The following is a 16038-nucleotide window of genomic DNA, read 5'->3' on the forward strand; positions in this document are numbered from 1 at the left end:
AAACACAAAAGGCCTATCATCTTTTCAGACTTACTTATAAAGCAATAGCATTTTCCAACTCCTATGTGTATACTTTTAAACTATTCCCACTCTAACAGATCTAGTAACAAATTTTCTAACCAGGTAGTTCCACTTGATTCTGCATTTGAGATTCACACCGAATGAATACGGTAGCACCTCTCTATGCTGTATCTATCCAGAGATTAACTGAATGCTAAATGCCTACTTACCACTATGCATGCCAGGTAACTGGTTATCATCTCCTTGACCCTGGGAGCTATGGTACCACAAGGACTTCTTTCGTAGGACACGTCTAACAATTTAGGATAGTATTAAGTGGCAACATTAGTATATTTGAAATTTTAAAAGAAACCACACTTTTGGGGAACATTCTAAAGCCTTTATTTAGCATCAGGTAGATTATTTCATTATAACACTTGTTAACTTCAAGACAGCAATTAAAATCACGGACTGGCAGCTACCTAAGGCCCCTGGGAGCAGTCTCTCAGTCTGGGGTTTGGGTGGATAAATACTATAAGATTTAAGATTAATGTGCCCCAATTAAAGGGGCAAAACTACTGTACAGTAGGTCTCCACACATTAAGTACACAGGTACCTTGCAAACTTGAAATGCACAAGACCTCCTTTTATATAGTTTGATACTTACATACATGAGTGCAACTTACTTTCCCTAGTGGCATTTGCCACTGGAAGTGGAAGCATTTAACAAGGTTTGTCATTATGTAATGGTGATTAAAATCTATATTTCTAGGGCATTTTTGTGAATTGCTAGATTTTATACATATTTTCAGTTCAAATGTAAACTTAAACATTTTAATGATACTGACTGCAGAAAACTGTAAAAGTAAATTCAGAGCACTAAGTAAATGAAATACTTTTCCAGTTTAATTCTTTAGAATTTTCAAATCAGAAATATCTATTCTGAATATTCAGGCATTTTTTTTCTTCTTGGAAGATGGAAGGGGTAAAATTGGGAGGATTAGTATGAATAAAAGCCATCTTATCAATGAAGTCTTTATAAAATGACATAACCTCTATATTTGAGAATAAACATTGTATAGGAGGAGAGTTCTAAATATGTCAAAGGTTACATCTAAAACATTCAAGCATGACAGCATAAAAATATTCAAAATAACTTGATTTGGGATTACTATATAGTTCCGTAAAGCTAAAGTTACATTTAGGTATAAACCTTCAGTAAATATGGCAACAGCAACCATAAAAAGCATATTCCCCAGCAGTGTTCTTTTACCTCTATATAAAATAGTATTCCAAATAAGTACGTTTTATAGCAAAATTATGCATTTTTCCTAAGACTTTCATCACCAATATCGCCTTATACCCTGCTTTTGTTGGGTGAAATGCAGTTATCTCATGAGTGTTTTTTCATTTTTTTTTTAAAAGATAAGTAGAAACCAAGGGAAAAAAATTTAAAAACATAGGTTTAAGACTTATTTGTAGATTAGCCAAACACCCTGACTTGTATGCATTTTAATAAATGTCAGGCAAATTGAAGTAATTTCTGTCCCAGTAGCTGCCAGAGTAAATCCAGTCCTGTGCTCCATTGTAGGGATTAGGACCTTGATGGAACCACCTGTTAAAAGAAAAAGGACACGACTTACAGGGGAAACTATGGAAAATCACAGGCTGTTTTTTCACTAGTTTGCAGTATTATTCTATTGCAGCAACTCATTCTGTGAGTGAGGGATAGTTCTAAAGAGATGCTGAAGTGATGCTTTTTCTGCTTAGGTAGGGAACAGGTCTGTGGAATAATATTCCAAAAGGGGTAATGATACCATGCAAAAGGCATAGGGATTTCCCACCAGGATCTAGCAAGCTACTTGACAGAAGCAGGGTCTTCTAATAGGTTGGTTCGAAACAATGTATTTGTCTAACCGGTTTACCCTCTAGCCTGGGTCTTATTTTCCACAAGGCATTTTTTTAAGTAGTTGGGAATAAATTAGGATAAGGAAATTAACATTTACAGCATACCCACAGCAGTATGTAAGGCACCTGGTTCAGTGTAAATGCCCTTCAAACTCCTTTTTTTTTTTCTTTGAGAAGCAGTTTTGCTCTTGTTGCCCAGGCTGGAGTGCGATGGTGCAATCTCAGCTCACTGCAACCTCTGCCTCCCGGGTGAAAGCGATTCTCCTGCCTCAGCCTCCCGAGTAGCTGGGATTACAGGCATGCACCACCACACCCAGATAATTTTGTATTTTTAGTAGAGACAGGGTTTCTCCACGTTGGTCAGGCTGGTCTCGAACTCCTGACCTCATGATCCGCCCACCTCGGCCTCCCAAAGTGCTGGGATTACAGGTGTGAGCCACCGCACCTGGCCTCAAACTCTTAAACTTCCATTTTACAGATGAGAAGCTGAATGTCCAAGCAGTTAAATAACTTGCCCAACCTAGTAACTGATGGCAAATTTAGGTTTAAGGTTAAAGACCATGATTTTTCTAATACACCATGCTACACATAATCCAAAAGACATGAATAGACATTTCTGAAGACATACAAATAGGCAACAGGATACGAGAAAACGTTCAACATCACTAATTATGAGGGAAACGTGAATAAAACCCACAAGATTATCGTCTTACACCAGTTAGGATGGCAATTATTAAAAAGAAAAACATGCTGGTGAGGATGCAAAAAAAGCAAGCTCATACACTCGTAGTGAAAATATAAATTAGTACAGCCATTATGGAAAACAGTATGGAGATTTTTGGGTTTTTTTTTTTTTTGAGACGGAGTTTCGCTCTGTCGCCCAGGCTGGAGTGCAGTGGCACGATCTCAGCTCACTGCAAGCTCTGCCTCCCGGGTTCACGCCATTCTCCTGCCTCAGCCTCCTGAATATCTGGGACTACAGGCGCCCGCCACCACGCCCAGCTAATTTTTTGTATTTTTAGTAGAGACGGGGTTTCACCATGTTAGCCAGGATGGTCTCGATCTTCTGACCTCATGATCCGCCCGCCTCGGCCTCCCAAAGTGCTGGGATTACAGATGTGAGCCACTGCACCCCGCCAGAGATTTCTTAAAAAAACTTAACTACCATAGGATCCGGCACTCCCACTACTGGGTATCCAAAGGAAAGGAAGTCAATGTATCAAAGGGATACCTGCATCCCCATGTTTATGACAGCACAATTCACAATAACAAAGATACGGAATCAACCTGTGTCCATCAATGGATGAATGGATAAAAGTCAGTGGAAATAACTTTTTTTCAGGCCTGGGACAACTCGGCAGGGTTTGTGTTAGATAGGCCCTTGCTCTGGGGTCACAGTGTCTGGCATCCCTGCCTCGTCTGCACACAGCAGCCTTCCTGAGAGCTCAGCCACACCCCCTGACTCAGGCACGCACCTCGTCTTCCAGTCCTCTTCTGACTTGGACCTGTTTTTGCGGGCTGCTCTTTGTTTTTCCTCAAGTCGTTTTTTTTCTTCACTAGCTTGATCTAAATTAAGAACATCAACACAAACCATTAACACTCTACATAGAGGATGCCAGGCACAGTATTAAGCACAAGAAGTTCACAAAAGAACCATATCTACATGTTATCTCCCTTTTATTAGAACACAAATACCAGAATCAAATATCAAGCAAAAATTTTAACAGATACCTGGGCTAGTAAGAGGCAGAGCTGGTATCACAGACGCAGCATCTCTTTCACAGCCTATGCTCTTAACAACCTGGCCAAGAACAACCTGTTTATTCTTAAGGCCAAAACAACTGTGTTAAAATTCTTCAATGAAAACTTGGGTGTAAAAACTAAATAAATGTGAAATTATTCTGAATTCTTAGGAGACCTCACAGAGCTTCTTCAGATGCCATTCTTAAGAAATTTAAACTGTCTTCCAAAATACTGTTGCTGTGTCTCACTTTTTCTCCACTGTGGCACTATGACATGTTAGATGTGATGGCTCTATCATAAGAGGCTGCCTAGTGTGGGAGAGGATGTTTAGCAGCATCCCTGGCCTGCAGACGCCAGCAGTCCCTCCTAAAAAGTGACAACCAAAGTCTTCAGACTTTGCTACATGTCTCCTTGGGGGGAAAAATGCCCCCCTTTTGAGAACCACTGAGTTGGAAGAAATTTAACACTATAAGAGAAAAATGGGCTGGGTACAGTGGCTCACACCTATAATCCCAGCACTTTGGGAGTCTGAGGTGGGCGGATCACCTGAGGTCAGAAGGTCCAAGACCAACCTGGCCAACAGGGTGAAACCCCATTTCCACAAAAAATACAAAAATTAGTCGGGTGTGGTGGCACGTGCCTGTAGTCCCAGTTACTCAGGAGACTGAGGCACAAGAATAGCTTGAACCCAGGAGGTGGAGGTTGCAGTGAGCTGAGATTGCGCCACTGCACTCCAGCCTGGGAGACAGAGCAAGACTCTGTATAAAAAAAGAAAAAAATGTTGTAATTAATACCCCATTTACCCTGATGTGATTATTACATATTGTATGCCTGTATCAAAATATCCCACATACTACATAAGTATATACACCTGCTTATACCAACACACAAAAACATTTAAGTTATAATTAACCAAGGGGAGGCCACACTCTCCTCTGAGGCTGACAAGGTGCTATGTAAATTCTGAAGTAGACAGTGACTTAATTAGTCAGAATATGCCTCTGGCCATCTCCAGTATATTAAATTCTCAGGGGAGTATTACCACAATAATATGAGCTAATAAGGTCTGCGCAGATTTCCAAATTTAAAATAAAAGTTACTGAATTTAAATTGAATGTTAACTCAAACTTAATCTCTAAGAGAGACTAAAAACGCTAGTACCCCAATGATGCTAACAATCACCAGGAATAAACAAAGCATCATCCCCCGAGAAATGAGTCTTCACTGGTGGCTTTGGCGGATGCTAGTTACCTATCTCTCCATTTTCCATGGCTCTGATGTCAGGCCGTAACCTGCAGTCTGTCTTGGGAATCACACTCTCCATGTCTTTGTCTACTTCATTCAAAACCATTGCAAAACTAGTAAAATTATACATCTGAAAAGAAGCAAAAGGATGAAATTAAAATATGCCAAGGCATAATGCAAAATGAAACGTCCTGAAAGTAGAAGAAGGTTGACTTGACAATGACCCCCTCCCTTTCACGGTAACAATGGTCAGTCTTTCTCAGATCACACATATCTAAACGTTTTCACCAAAATCTGCACCATCTGTGGGTATCTCTCAAAAAAATCTCAAAGCAGGCTTTGCAGAATAAATATCCTCTATCATGATCAACTTTAAATAGAACTCTAAGCAAAAATCAACATTCTTTTATCTTCATTAAAATCATTCCTTGCTGGGTCTGGAGGGCTGGTACTGACTAGGCTGCACCAGCTTATATTTAATAAGGACCAGTTTCACCGCTAAGTAGCTGTTAAAGAAGCCCCAGTGAAGTCCTAACCCAACACATCCTCCCAGCCAGATGCCAGAGGGATGGACAGCATGATGCACTTACGACGCGCTGAGGTCAGGCAAGAAGGGAGCACCCGGGAGCCAGTGGGGGCTCAGGATGCCAACCTGCCTGTCTCCATGCTGCCTGGGCCGACCCTACACGTGCCAGGAAAGAGCGCCACAATGCTGAACACAGACAGTGAGGCCACAGCCAGCAAGCCCAGTCTCACCTGGGCAGAATTTGGAGGCCGTGGGGCTATTCGCCATAGAAGAACGCTTCCAGGGATAATGAATACACTTTCAGAATCCGGCATTGGCATTTCATCCGACTCCTCAGAGGTGCTCATCTAGAAAAACCAATCAATGAACAAAATTTAAGTAGAAAGTTTTAAGATACAGTCAAGCACCACATAATGACATTTTCAGTCAACAACAGACTGTAAATATGATGGCAGTCCCCTAAGGTTATAGCGGAGCATGTATAGAAATCTGCTATATGGCATTTGATATTGGCACTGCGGATCAAGTAAGGGAAATGACCGATACTCAGTAACGGTGTTAGGACTTTTGGCTTTCCACGTGAAAAAAGAGATATACATAAAAATACATACACGATCTTAGTTTGTGTAAGTACACTGTATGAGGTTCGCGCAATGATGAAATCACCTAATGATTTCTTAGAACATATCCCTGTCCTTAGGAAAATACATATACACTTACAAATTGTAAATCATCGTTTATTGCACACCACTAGAATGTAAACTACATGAGGGCAGGGACACTGTGACTTTCTAATTCTTATATCCTTACTTTGAACACAGTGTGGGAAGCCAACGGATACCTGCTGAATGCCCAAGTGGGTGCTAAGAGTCTCACAAGCTTCGTGTGTTGTGCCATTTAGTGTTATCCACATTTAAGTCATTATCATCATCACTCTTTCCTATAGGGTTTTATGTTTTTAAGGCTGTTTCCTTTTTAAAGACAAAATAATTCATTTGAGTATTTATTTTTAATATTTTTGAGATAGGGTCTTGCTCTGTTGCCCAGGCTCAAGTACAGTGGTGCAATCACAGCTCACTGTAACCTCAAACTCCTGGGTTCAAGCAATCCTCCTGCCTCAGCCTCCCAAAGCATCGTTTGAGTATCTACTAAGGAACTACTGGAGGCCCAGCAACTGGGGTGCTAGAGAAGCACCCCTGACTTTCGTGGAGCTCACACACCAGAGAGGAACAATCTGAGAACAACAAAAGGTTACATTCTTGGGGAAGTCAACCAAATGTATCAATGCCACAAAACCAGGAGGGATCCTGAATGCATCTGATGAAAAGAGAATTTTTCATTAGATGAAATACAGGGAGCCAGCATTTCCTCGGGCTCCCCTCCCCGCGGCCCAGCTACACTAGTGCTCTATGTATGTGGTCTTTATGCAACAATCCCTCGAGGAGAGGTCACGACCGCTTTTTAGACATATGGAATGAAGGCTTTGGAAGGGTAAGTCATAGTCCCAGCATCACACAGTGAACAAACCTAGAACTACTGGCTGAGACACATTCAGTGAATATACAGTTTACAAAATAGCACAGAGGTGACAACGCTAATGACACAAACTTCCCGCAGCGTCTGTGTTCAGGAACGTCAGAAATCCATGGTAGGCAGATGACAGGAACACAGGAATGAGAGAGACCAGAAAAGCAGTGGATGTGTGAGAATACCTGCTCTCTCCAAGGGGAAAAAAAAATACTTTTTCACAGACTGACTGGGAATTTAGGGAATATAAGGAATGTTTTCTGGAATTTCAGCAACATTCTCAGCCATCCGCACTCTGTGAAGAGGTTGGAAGGCAAGCATGTTGGGGAGATCGTCTTTGTCAAGGTGCCTCCTATTAGCAGGAGCTGCCGCCAAGGAGTTTGTGCCGGGGGTCCCAGAATCCTGGACATGCCCTTCTCAGCCCCATCAGTTTCCTGCTGGCTGTAGAGCACAGTTGGTGCACAGTTCCCGTGGGCAGGAACATGGGATATAAAGAGGGAAGCAGAACTGTGCACACACAGCTAAAGGGAAACAAAGAAAGAAAGAAACAGTCCCAGCCACAGGAAAGCAGAATGCTCCGGCCATTTAATAAACCTCTTTTCACTTTGGGAGCAAGGCTAACTCCGTCTACAAAGAAAGTCACTCATAAATACACCTTCTGCTTTTGAGGGATCTTAGGGCTTCCTGAACTTTCACATGCATAAGAAACGCTAAAGAGCCCCAGAGACTGGTCTTCAGTAGGTCTGAGGTAAAGCTGGGCCGCCTGCATTTCTAATGAGCTCGCAGATGATGCTCAAGATGCCAGTCCGAGGAAGTACTTTTGGCAGAAATGACTTTATCAGTCTTTACTATGAGCAGATACTATTCTGAGCCCATTATGTTTGTTAACTCATTTAACAGGTAGGTGCTATTATAGTGCCTGTGTTACAAATGGAGGCAGTGAGGCAGAGAGATGAGAAATCTCGGCTTGTACTGCTCATCACCGGTGGGGCTAAGATTCTAACCCAGAGTTTGCGCTCGGAACCACTATCTTGGTTACTGGAAAGGAATCCGTCCTCAAATATTTCCTGTCCAAAGAGGTGCAGTCCTAGAGCATTTACGCCAGGAGGGAAGGGGCAGGAGTTTGCCAACCACTGGAGCCTGCTTGGGACCATGCGACAAGAAGCCACGTATGTGCCTCCCCTAGTGGGATTTAACTATCCCACAAAGAAGAAAGTTTAGTAAGAGGAAAGCAGCCCAGGGATGACTCCTTTAACTACGACCATCTTAACTTCGGTAATTTCACGATAAGGAACAAGGCAACAAAACTGATGATAAGCATGAAAATGTCAGAGAGGATTTTGGAGGAAATTTTAAATCTTCAACAATTTCAACTTTCAATGCACATAAACAGGAGGAAAAGAAAATGTTTCATTAAGATGAACTCCAACATTCCAAAGCTATGTGAATTAAAGCAAAGCTCCACATATAACTGCTCCACAGTTAAAAAACTGATAGGTGTCCACATCCTATACAAGGCTATGCCGAGTACTTGTTAAAGCAAATGTCTGATCATTAAAAAGAGAAAAGTGACATGCATTAGCAACAAGGAAGAAGAAAGTTAAACTGTGACCCTAGAACAGGCCACCTCCAAAAGGATTAGTACACATTGAAGAATCCAGTTATTCCTTCGATACCACCTTACAGGATGTTCACCTGTTTGCTGTTCTTCTTCTCTTCTGTATTTTTCTTATCATTTTTTTTGTAAGCATCAAACGTGGCAGGGTCAACACTGTATAAACATTCAGTCCACTTCCCATAGAGGGCACAGAGCTTCTTTTTGCTGTCAAGAAAAACTGATGTTTAGTTAACAAACCAGTGTTTGTTTTTTTAAAGCCGACAGCACCTGGTATTCCCAGGCGGTCTCCCATCCCAGTACTAACCAGGCCTGACCGTGCTTAGCTTCCAAGAGCAGATGAGATCAGGCGTGTTCAGGGTGGCATCGCCATAGACTGTTTTGCTGCAATTGAATATTACTATAAAGGTGTGTACGACTCACAGAGTCTCACTCTGTCACTCAGGCTGGAGTACAGAGGTATAATCATGGCTCACTGTAGCCTCAACCTCCTGGGCTCAAGGGTTCCTCCCACCTCAGCCTCCAGAGTAACTGGGTACACAGGCATGCACCACCACGCCTGCCTAATTAAAAAGAAGTTTTTTTGTAGAGACAGGATCTCACTATGTTATCCAGGCTGGTCTCGAACTGGCTGCAAGCAATCCTCCCCACTCAGCCTCCCAAAGTGCTGGGAATACAGGCGTGAGCCACTGTGCTCAACCAAATCAGGTTCTTTAACGAAATAAACTTCCTTGTAGAAGAAAGATTTTTCAACTTATTAGAATGCTTGTTTCCTAGGTTATGGCAATGTTTTTTGTTTTTTGTTTTTTAGATGGAGTCTCGCTGTCACCTGGGCTGGAGTGTGGTGGTGCGATCTCGGCTCACTGCAACCTCCGCCTCCCAGGTTCAAGCAATTCTCCTGCCTCAGCCTCCCAATGGCTGGGATTACAGGTGCCCACCACCATGCCTGGCTAATTTTTTTGTATTTTTAGTAGAAATGGGGTTTCACTATGTTGGCCAGGCTGGTCTTGAACCTGACCTCGTGCCCACCTCAGCCTCCCAAAGTGCTGGGATTATAGGTGTGAGCCACTGCGCCCAGCCGACAATGTATTTTAATACCGACATTTTATCTAGTGAACAAAATCTATACTATTCAATATTTAAAAGAGAAATTTTACCTTTTATCTTGAATGTAGCCTTCAACTTTGTGTAATTCCTTACCAAAAAGGCCACATGGCTTAAAATTCAACACACATTTGTCCCCAGTCCTATAAAGAAAATATTAAGTTCAGATTATCATTTATTAGCAAAGCAGAAGTAGAGAAAAATAACTGTGATTACTTTTCTAGCAGCAGCTACTGTTTACGGATTTTCTGTGTGTGCCAGGCTCCATACTAAAGTGATAATGATTAATCCTCGATTGGTAATCTTCCCACCATAAAGAAAAGGTATGTGAGGGGCAGAAAGAATACATGACTTGCCTAAGGTCACAAAGTAGAATGGGAGCCCAGCTCTTTCTAGTAACTCCTATGCCCTGTCTCCCTGGCCCCCACTAAACAAAGGAAGCAAAATGAGCTGAGATTGGAATTAAGGTTCACAGAAGCTGGGTAAGCTGGGTTCACCCAGTCTTCCTTAATCAGAGACTTTAATGAACCCTCTTTATTAAATAAATGGGCTTCTAGTCATTCAAGAGTTAGTTATATTGCCTGATCCTTTTTTTTTTTTTTTTTTTTTTTTTTTTTTTTTGAGATGGAGTCTTGCTCTGTCATCCAGGCTAAAGTGCAGTGGCACTATCTCGGCTCACTGCAACCTCCGCCTCCTGGGTTCAAGCAATTCTCCTGCCTCAGCCTCCCGAGTAGCTGGGATTACAGGCACCCGCCACCGTGCCCGGCTAATTTTTGTATTTTTAGTAGAGACGGGGTTTCACCATCTTGGCCAGGCTGGTCTCGAACTCCTGACCTCGTGATCCACCCGCCTCGGCCTCCCAAAGTGCTAGGATTACAGGCGTGAGCCACCGCGCCCAGACTATATTACGTGATTCTTAAATTTTCATCAGCCTGTTCTAGAGCTTTTCTTTAAAAACAAACAAAACAAAAAAACTGATGTCCACTAAAACTGCCTGATGAAAACTGAAGGAATGGACGAAGTACCCAAGGTGCCTTACTTGTGGTTTATAATTTCCACATTGCCGTACTGTTCGATCCACAGTTTACCCACAATGATATTATGCACACAGCAGGTGGGATTTGTCCATGTATATGCCTCATTGTGTCTAAAAAACAAAACCAAACCCAGAAGCATAAGTGAGAGGTATCACTTTGTTTAAAAAGTGCACTTGTTCCAAATGCCATTACTCAGAATAACAAACCAGGCTGCTTGAGATAACTACGTTCTAAGCCTTTAAAAATTCTATTGATGTTAACTCACCACAAAATTGGGATCATTTGCCCATTCTTGTTTCTTAAAAGGGAGTAACAGCTTAAGAAAAAATTCTATACTTCCACCAAACTCCAAATAAACTACGTACATAATCCTTTTAAGCATTCAAAAGTGTCATGAAACATTAAAAAAAGCTAAAGTAGAGACACAAAATAAAAAGTCTATTTAGCACTTTCTAGAGAAAGTACCCTCCAGCTCACCAAAGGAAAAAACTCATCTATGTGAATAAACTCCGATTTTATAATCCTATATATCCAGAGGAATAGAAATCATTCTACCATAAAGATACATGCACGGGAATGTTCACTGCAGCACTGTTCACAACAGCAAAGACATGGAATCAACCTAAATGCCCATTAATGATAGATTGGATAAAGCAAATGTGGCACACATACACCATGGAATACTATGCAGCCATAAAAAAGAACAAGATCATGTCTTTTCTGGGAATATGGAGGAGCTGGAGTCCATTATCCTTAGCAAACTAACGCAGGAACAGAAAACCAAATACCACATGTTCTCATTTATAAGTGGGAGCTGAATGATGTGAACTCATGAACACAAAGAAGGGATGAATAGACACTGGGGCCTACCTCAGGATGGAGGTTTGGAGGAGGGAGAGGATCAGAAAAAATAAGTATTGGGTACTACGCTTAGTACCTGGGTGACGAAACAAACCCGCGTGACAACAGTTTACCAACAGAACAAACATGCACATGTACCCCCAAACCTAAAATAAAAGTTAAAAAAAAAGTTTTATTTTACTTTTTATTTTTTTTGAGACAGAGTCTTGCTGTGTCACCCAGGCTGGAATGCAGTGGCGTGATCTCGGCTCATTGTAACCTTCACCTCCCGGGTTCAAGTGATTCTCGGGCCTCAGCCTCCCGAGGAGCTGGGACTACAGGCGCGTGCCACCATGCCCGGCTAATTTTTGTATTTTTAGTAGAGATGGGTTTTTGCCATATTGGCCAGGCTGGTCTCGAACTCCTGACCTCAGGTGATCCACCCGCCTTGGCCTCCCAAAGTGCTGGGATTACAGGCGTGAGCCACCGCTGCACCTTCATATATTTGTCCTTAGATATGTGTCTTTTAATTTACATAAGGTAAAATTCATTTTTGTTGGTACTCAGGTTTATGCTTGCACAGATCTGTGTAACCACCACCAACACAATCAGGATCCTAAACAACTCCTCCACCCACAAACACTTCGTTCATGCTTCTCCTGGTAGTCAAACCTTTCTCCACTCCTAATCCCTGGATCTCCAACTCACTCCTTATCCCCAACAACTGATCTGTTCCCCATTGCAATAGTTTTTCCTTTTCCAGACGTCATATAAATGTAGATTACCTTTTGAGATTAGCATCTTCAATTTGTATAATGCACCTGAAATTCATCTGTGTTGTTCTACGTATCAGTCTTTGTGCTGAGTAGGATTCCGCTGTATGGATATGCCACCGTTTGTGTGACCGTTCACCCACTGAAGGGCATGTGGGCTGTTTTCGGTTTTTGGTGATGATGAATAATGCTACTGTAAACATTTGTATACAGGTTTTGGGATGAACGTAAGTTTCCATTTCTCTAAGGCAAATACCTAGGTGTAGTATTGCTGAGTCATGTGGTAAACATAAGGTTAACTAGATGAGAAACTGCCAAACTGTTCTCCAGGGTGGCTCTACCATTTTACATTCCAACACCAACAATACACAGGTTGAGCATTCCAAATTCAAAACTTGGACATCTGAAATGCTCCAAAGTCTGAAACTTTTTGAGCACTGACATGACACTCAAAGGAAATAGTCACTGGAGTATTTCAGATTTTGGAATTTTGGATTTGAGATGCTAAACCAGTAGGTATATTGCAAATATTACAAAATCTGAAAATATTCAAAATCCAAAACACTTTTGGTATATTTTTAAAAAGGGATACTCAACCTGTATGAGATTTCTAGCTCCTCCACATCCTTGTCAGCACTTGGTATTGTCAATGTTCACAATTATCTTGATTTTAGACATTGTAATAGGTATAAATATAAATTGTAATAGGTATAAATAGGATAGCTCATTGTGGTTTTAACTCTGCGGTTCTCTAATAACTGATGCTGTTGAACATCTTTTTAAATTTTTATTTATTTTTTTTTAGAGATGAGGTCTTATTCTACTATCTAGGATGGAGTGCAGTGGTGGATCATAGCTCGCTGCAGCCTCGAACTCCTCGGCTCAAGTGACCCTCCTGCCTTAGCTTCCCTAGTAGCTATGACTACAGGCGTGTGTCCCCATGCCTGGCTAAATTTATTTTATTTTATTTTTTTAGAGACGGAGTTTCACTATGTTGCCTAGGCTGGTCTTGAACTCCTGGCCTCAAGCAATCCTCCTGCCTCAGCCTCCTAAGTAACTGGAATTATAGGTGTGAGCCACTGCAATCAGCTGACTTCATGCGCTTATTTGCCATATATATATATATATATATATATATATATATATGAAGTATCTACTCATTTTTTATTGTTCTTTTTTGTTGTTGTTGTTCCAGAGACAGGGTTTCACACTCTGTTGCCCAGGCTGGAGTACAATGGCGCAATCATGGCTCACTGCAGCCTCGAACTCCTGGGCTTGAGAGATCCTCCCACCTGAGCCTCCCAAGCAACTGGGACTATAAGTGCATGTCACCAAACCCAGCTATTTTTAAAATCTTTTAGTAGAGACAAGGATCCCACTATGTTGCCCAGGCTGGTCTCTAACTCCTGGGCTCAAGTGATCCTCCCACTTCAGAATCCCAAAGTGCTGGGATTACAGGCATGAGTCACTGCGCCTGACCTTATCATTTCTTATTGTTGAGTTTTAAGAATTCTTTATATATTGTGGCTACAAGTCCTTTGTTGGCTATATGATTTGCAAATAATTTTTACTATTCTATAGTTTATCTTTTCATTCTCTGAACACTATCTTTCGATATAAGGTTTTTAATTTAATAAAATCTAATTTATCACTTTTTGTCTTTTATGGGTTATAATTTTGGTATCATATCCATAAGAGTTCTTTGCCTAATCCAAAGTTGTAAGTTTCTCCTATGTTTTCTTCCAAAACCCTTAGTTTTACATTTTACGTAAATGATCTATTTTGAGCTGATTTTTGTAAAAGGCGTGAGGTCTAGTTTGAGGTTCATTTTTTAACATATACATGTCCAACTGTCTCCATAGCACAGATGGTTGTCTGTGGAAAGGACTATTCTTCTTAGCTGTATTGCCTTTGCACCTTTGTCAAAAATCAACTGACCACATTTCTGCGGGTCAATTTCTGGATTCCCTTCCCCGTCGCATTAATCTATACTTTGTCTATAGTTTGGCCACCACCACACTGTCTTGATTACAACAGCTTTAGCATTAAGCCTTAAAATTGGGTAGTGGGAGTCAATCAATTCTGTTCTTCCTTTTCAAAATTATTTTGGCTGTTCTGTCATTTGCCTTTCCATACAAACTTAGAATTCGTAAGTTAGAATCAACTTCTCTGTATCTATTAAAAATCATCTTGGGATTTTGATTTGGACTGTGCTCATACAGACTGCTTATAGATCAGTGAGGGGTGAACTGACATCTTAACTATAATTGAGGCTTCCAAATATATCAAGACAGTGTGTCTCTGCATTACTGAGGTAATTCTTGATTACCTTCAACAGTATCTTGTAGTTTTCAACATACACATCCTTTACATATTTTGACATTTGCATTCTGCCATTGAGCCTATCCCAGTTATTATATTCTATTACTATATTTTTAGTACTAAAATTTCCAAAAATACTTCTTTTTTTTTTTTTTTTTTGCTAAAATGTCTTTTTCTATTTTAGTTTGTTGAGATTTTCCTGTTGCTTGGTATGCTGAATGATTTTGGATTGTATTCTGCACACCTGAATATTGTAAGACTCTGTCCTCTTAACCTCTTCTGGAGAATACTGATAAAAATTTTGTTTTAGTAGGCAATTAACAGAGTTTCAGGCCAGAAGCCCTGACTCTCCTCCTGTGAGCTTTGATTCCAGTGTCAGTTTAATTTTCAAAGCCTCTGTTGAGCTGCTCAGATCCACCCCTCAATAGCCATCCAGGGACCTGGCTCTCAGGCCACACAGCATTTCAGATCCTGAGGCCCTTGTGTACCCTTCTGGGTCATTTCAATGCATGTGTGTAGGGATGAACGTAGGAACTCATAATGCAGCTTCAGGGGACCCCTTTCTTGAGCTCCCTCCTCTTTGTGGTTTCCCCAACACTCTTAGACACCAGGGGGCGCTTTCTCTCCCCTCCGGCTGGCAAGCTGGGGTTTGAGCCTCTCTGCTCTGTCTTGTATCTCCCACAACTAGGTCTTCTTCTGGGGCAAAGGGGTAAAAGAGAAGAAAGAAAAACAAGTAACAGGAATTCTCTCACACTCTTTGAACCCCAGGGGTTCCTTTACTCAGTTTCTCTGGCCAAAGAGAAGGACTCTGAGGTACGTGTGTGATTGCCACAGCCACCATCGCAGCAGGAGTGTAGCTACAGACCCTAGTGCTTGCTTTGGGGCAAGGCTGTGAGACAAAATTAAAACAGGATTTCCCCTATTCTCTATTCCTGCAAGGGTATCTTTCTAGGTCCTTTAATTAGAAAGAAAGAATTACTCTCAGAACTTTTTTGGTCGGCCTCTAATCCCCAGTTCTGCAATTTGCTGCTCTGATTCTGAGCCAGATTTGGGAGAAATATATAAAACCAGTAAACTCACTGCCATATTGGTGTTCAGGTTTTGATTTCTCTCCCCAGTCTGCCTGCTACTATCTACTTTTCAGAGTCTTTGGGTTGTTGCTTTGTCTTCTGTCCGGGGTATCTAGCTGTAATCAGTGTTAAAGAGATAGGGTATCGTATGCTTATTCTATCCTAACTGGAATTAATCGTGGATTTAAAGCTAATCTTACAAAAGAAGAGAACTCCCAATTTATCTAACGCCTAACATGTGCCACACAATTGTCATTTCATTATTTCTCAGAGTGAATTCATTTTGAAAGATCTGTAAACAAAACATTGGCACAAGGATATAAAAAAG

The 16038-nt window shown here is 41.3% G+C and overlaps 1 protein-coding gene and 1 pseudogene across 9 annotated transcripts in view; both read right to left on the minus strand.

Moving 5' to 3' along the window:
* Positions 1-386: 386 nt before the first annotated feature.
* Positions 387-16038, minus strand: part of OSBPL1A (oxysterol binding protein like 1A) — a 263701-nt gene continuing 248049 nt past the window's right edge. For 6 of the 9 annotated variants that reach the window (XM_063597232.1, XM_063597234.1, XM_063597231.1 and 3 more), the window contains 6 exons: positions 10708-10815; positions 9722-9811; positions 8645-8771; positions 5653-5769; positions 4903-5026; positions 387-3474 (listed from right to left, as the gene is read on the minus strand). In XM_063597232.1, coding sequence (XP_063453302.1) covers positions 3278-3474; positions 4903-5026; positions 5653-5769; positions 8645-8771; positions 9722-9811; positions 10708-10815 — 763 coding nt within the window. In that variant the 3' untranslated portion in view covers positions 387-3277. The remainder of the gene's footprint in view (positions 3475-4902; positions 5027-5652; positions 5770-8644; positions 8772-9721; positions 9812-10707; positions 10816-16038) is intronic. The other 3 variants (XM_063597233.1, XM_063597235.1, XM_055102384.2) reach the window with 1 other exon arrangement.
* Positions 8823-8941, minus strand: LOC112437787 (5S ribosomal RNA; annotated as a pseudogene).

This window comes from Pan paniscus, chromosome 17, assembly GCF_029289425.2.
Source record: "Pan paniscus chromosome 17, NHGRI_mPanPan1-v2.0_pri, whole genome shotgun sequence".
In the NCBI taxonomy this organism is placed as follows: domain Eukaryota; kingdom Metazoa; phylum Chordata; class Mammalia; order Primates; family Hominidae; genus Pan; species Pan paniscus.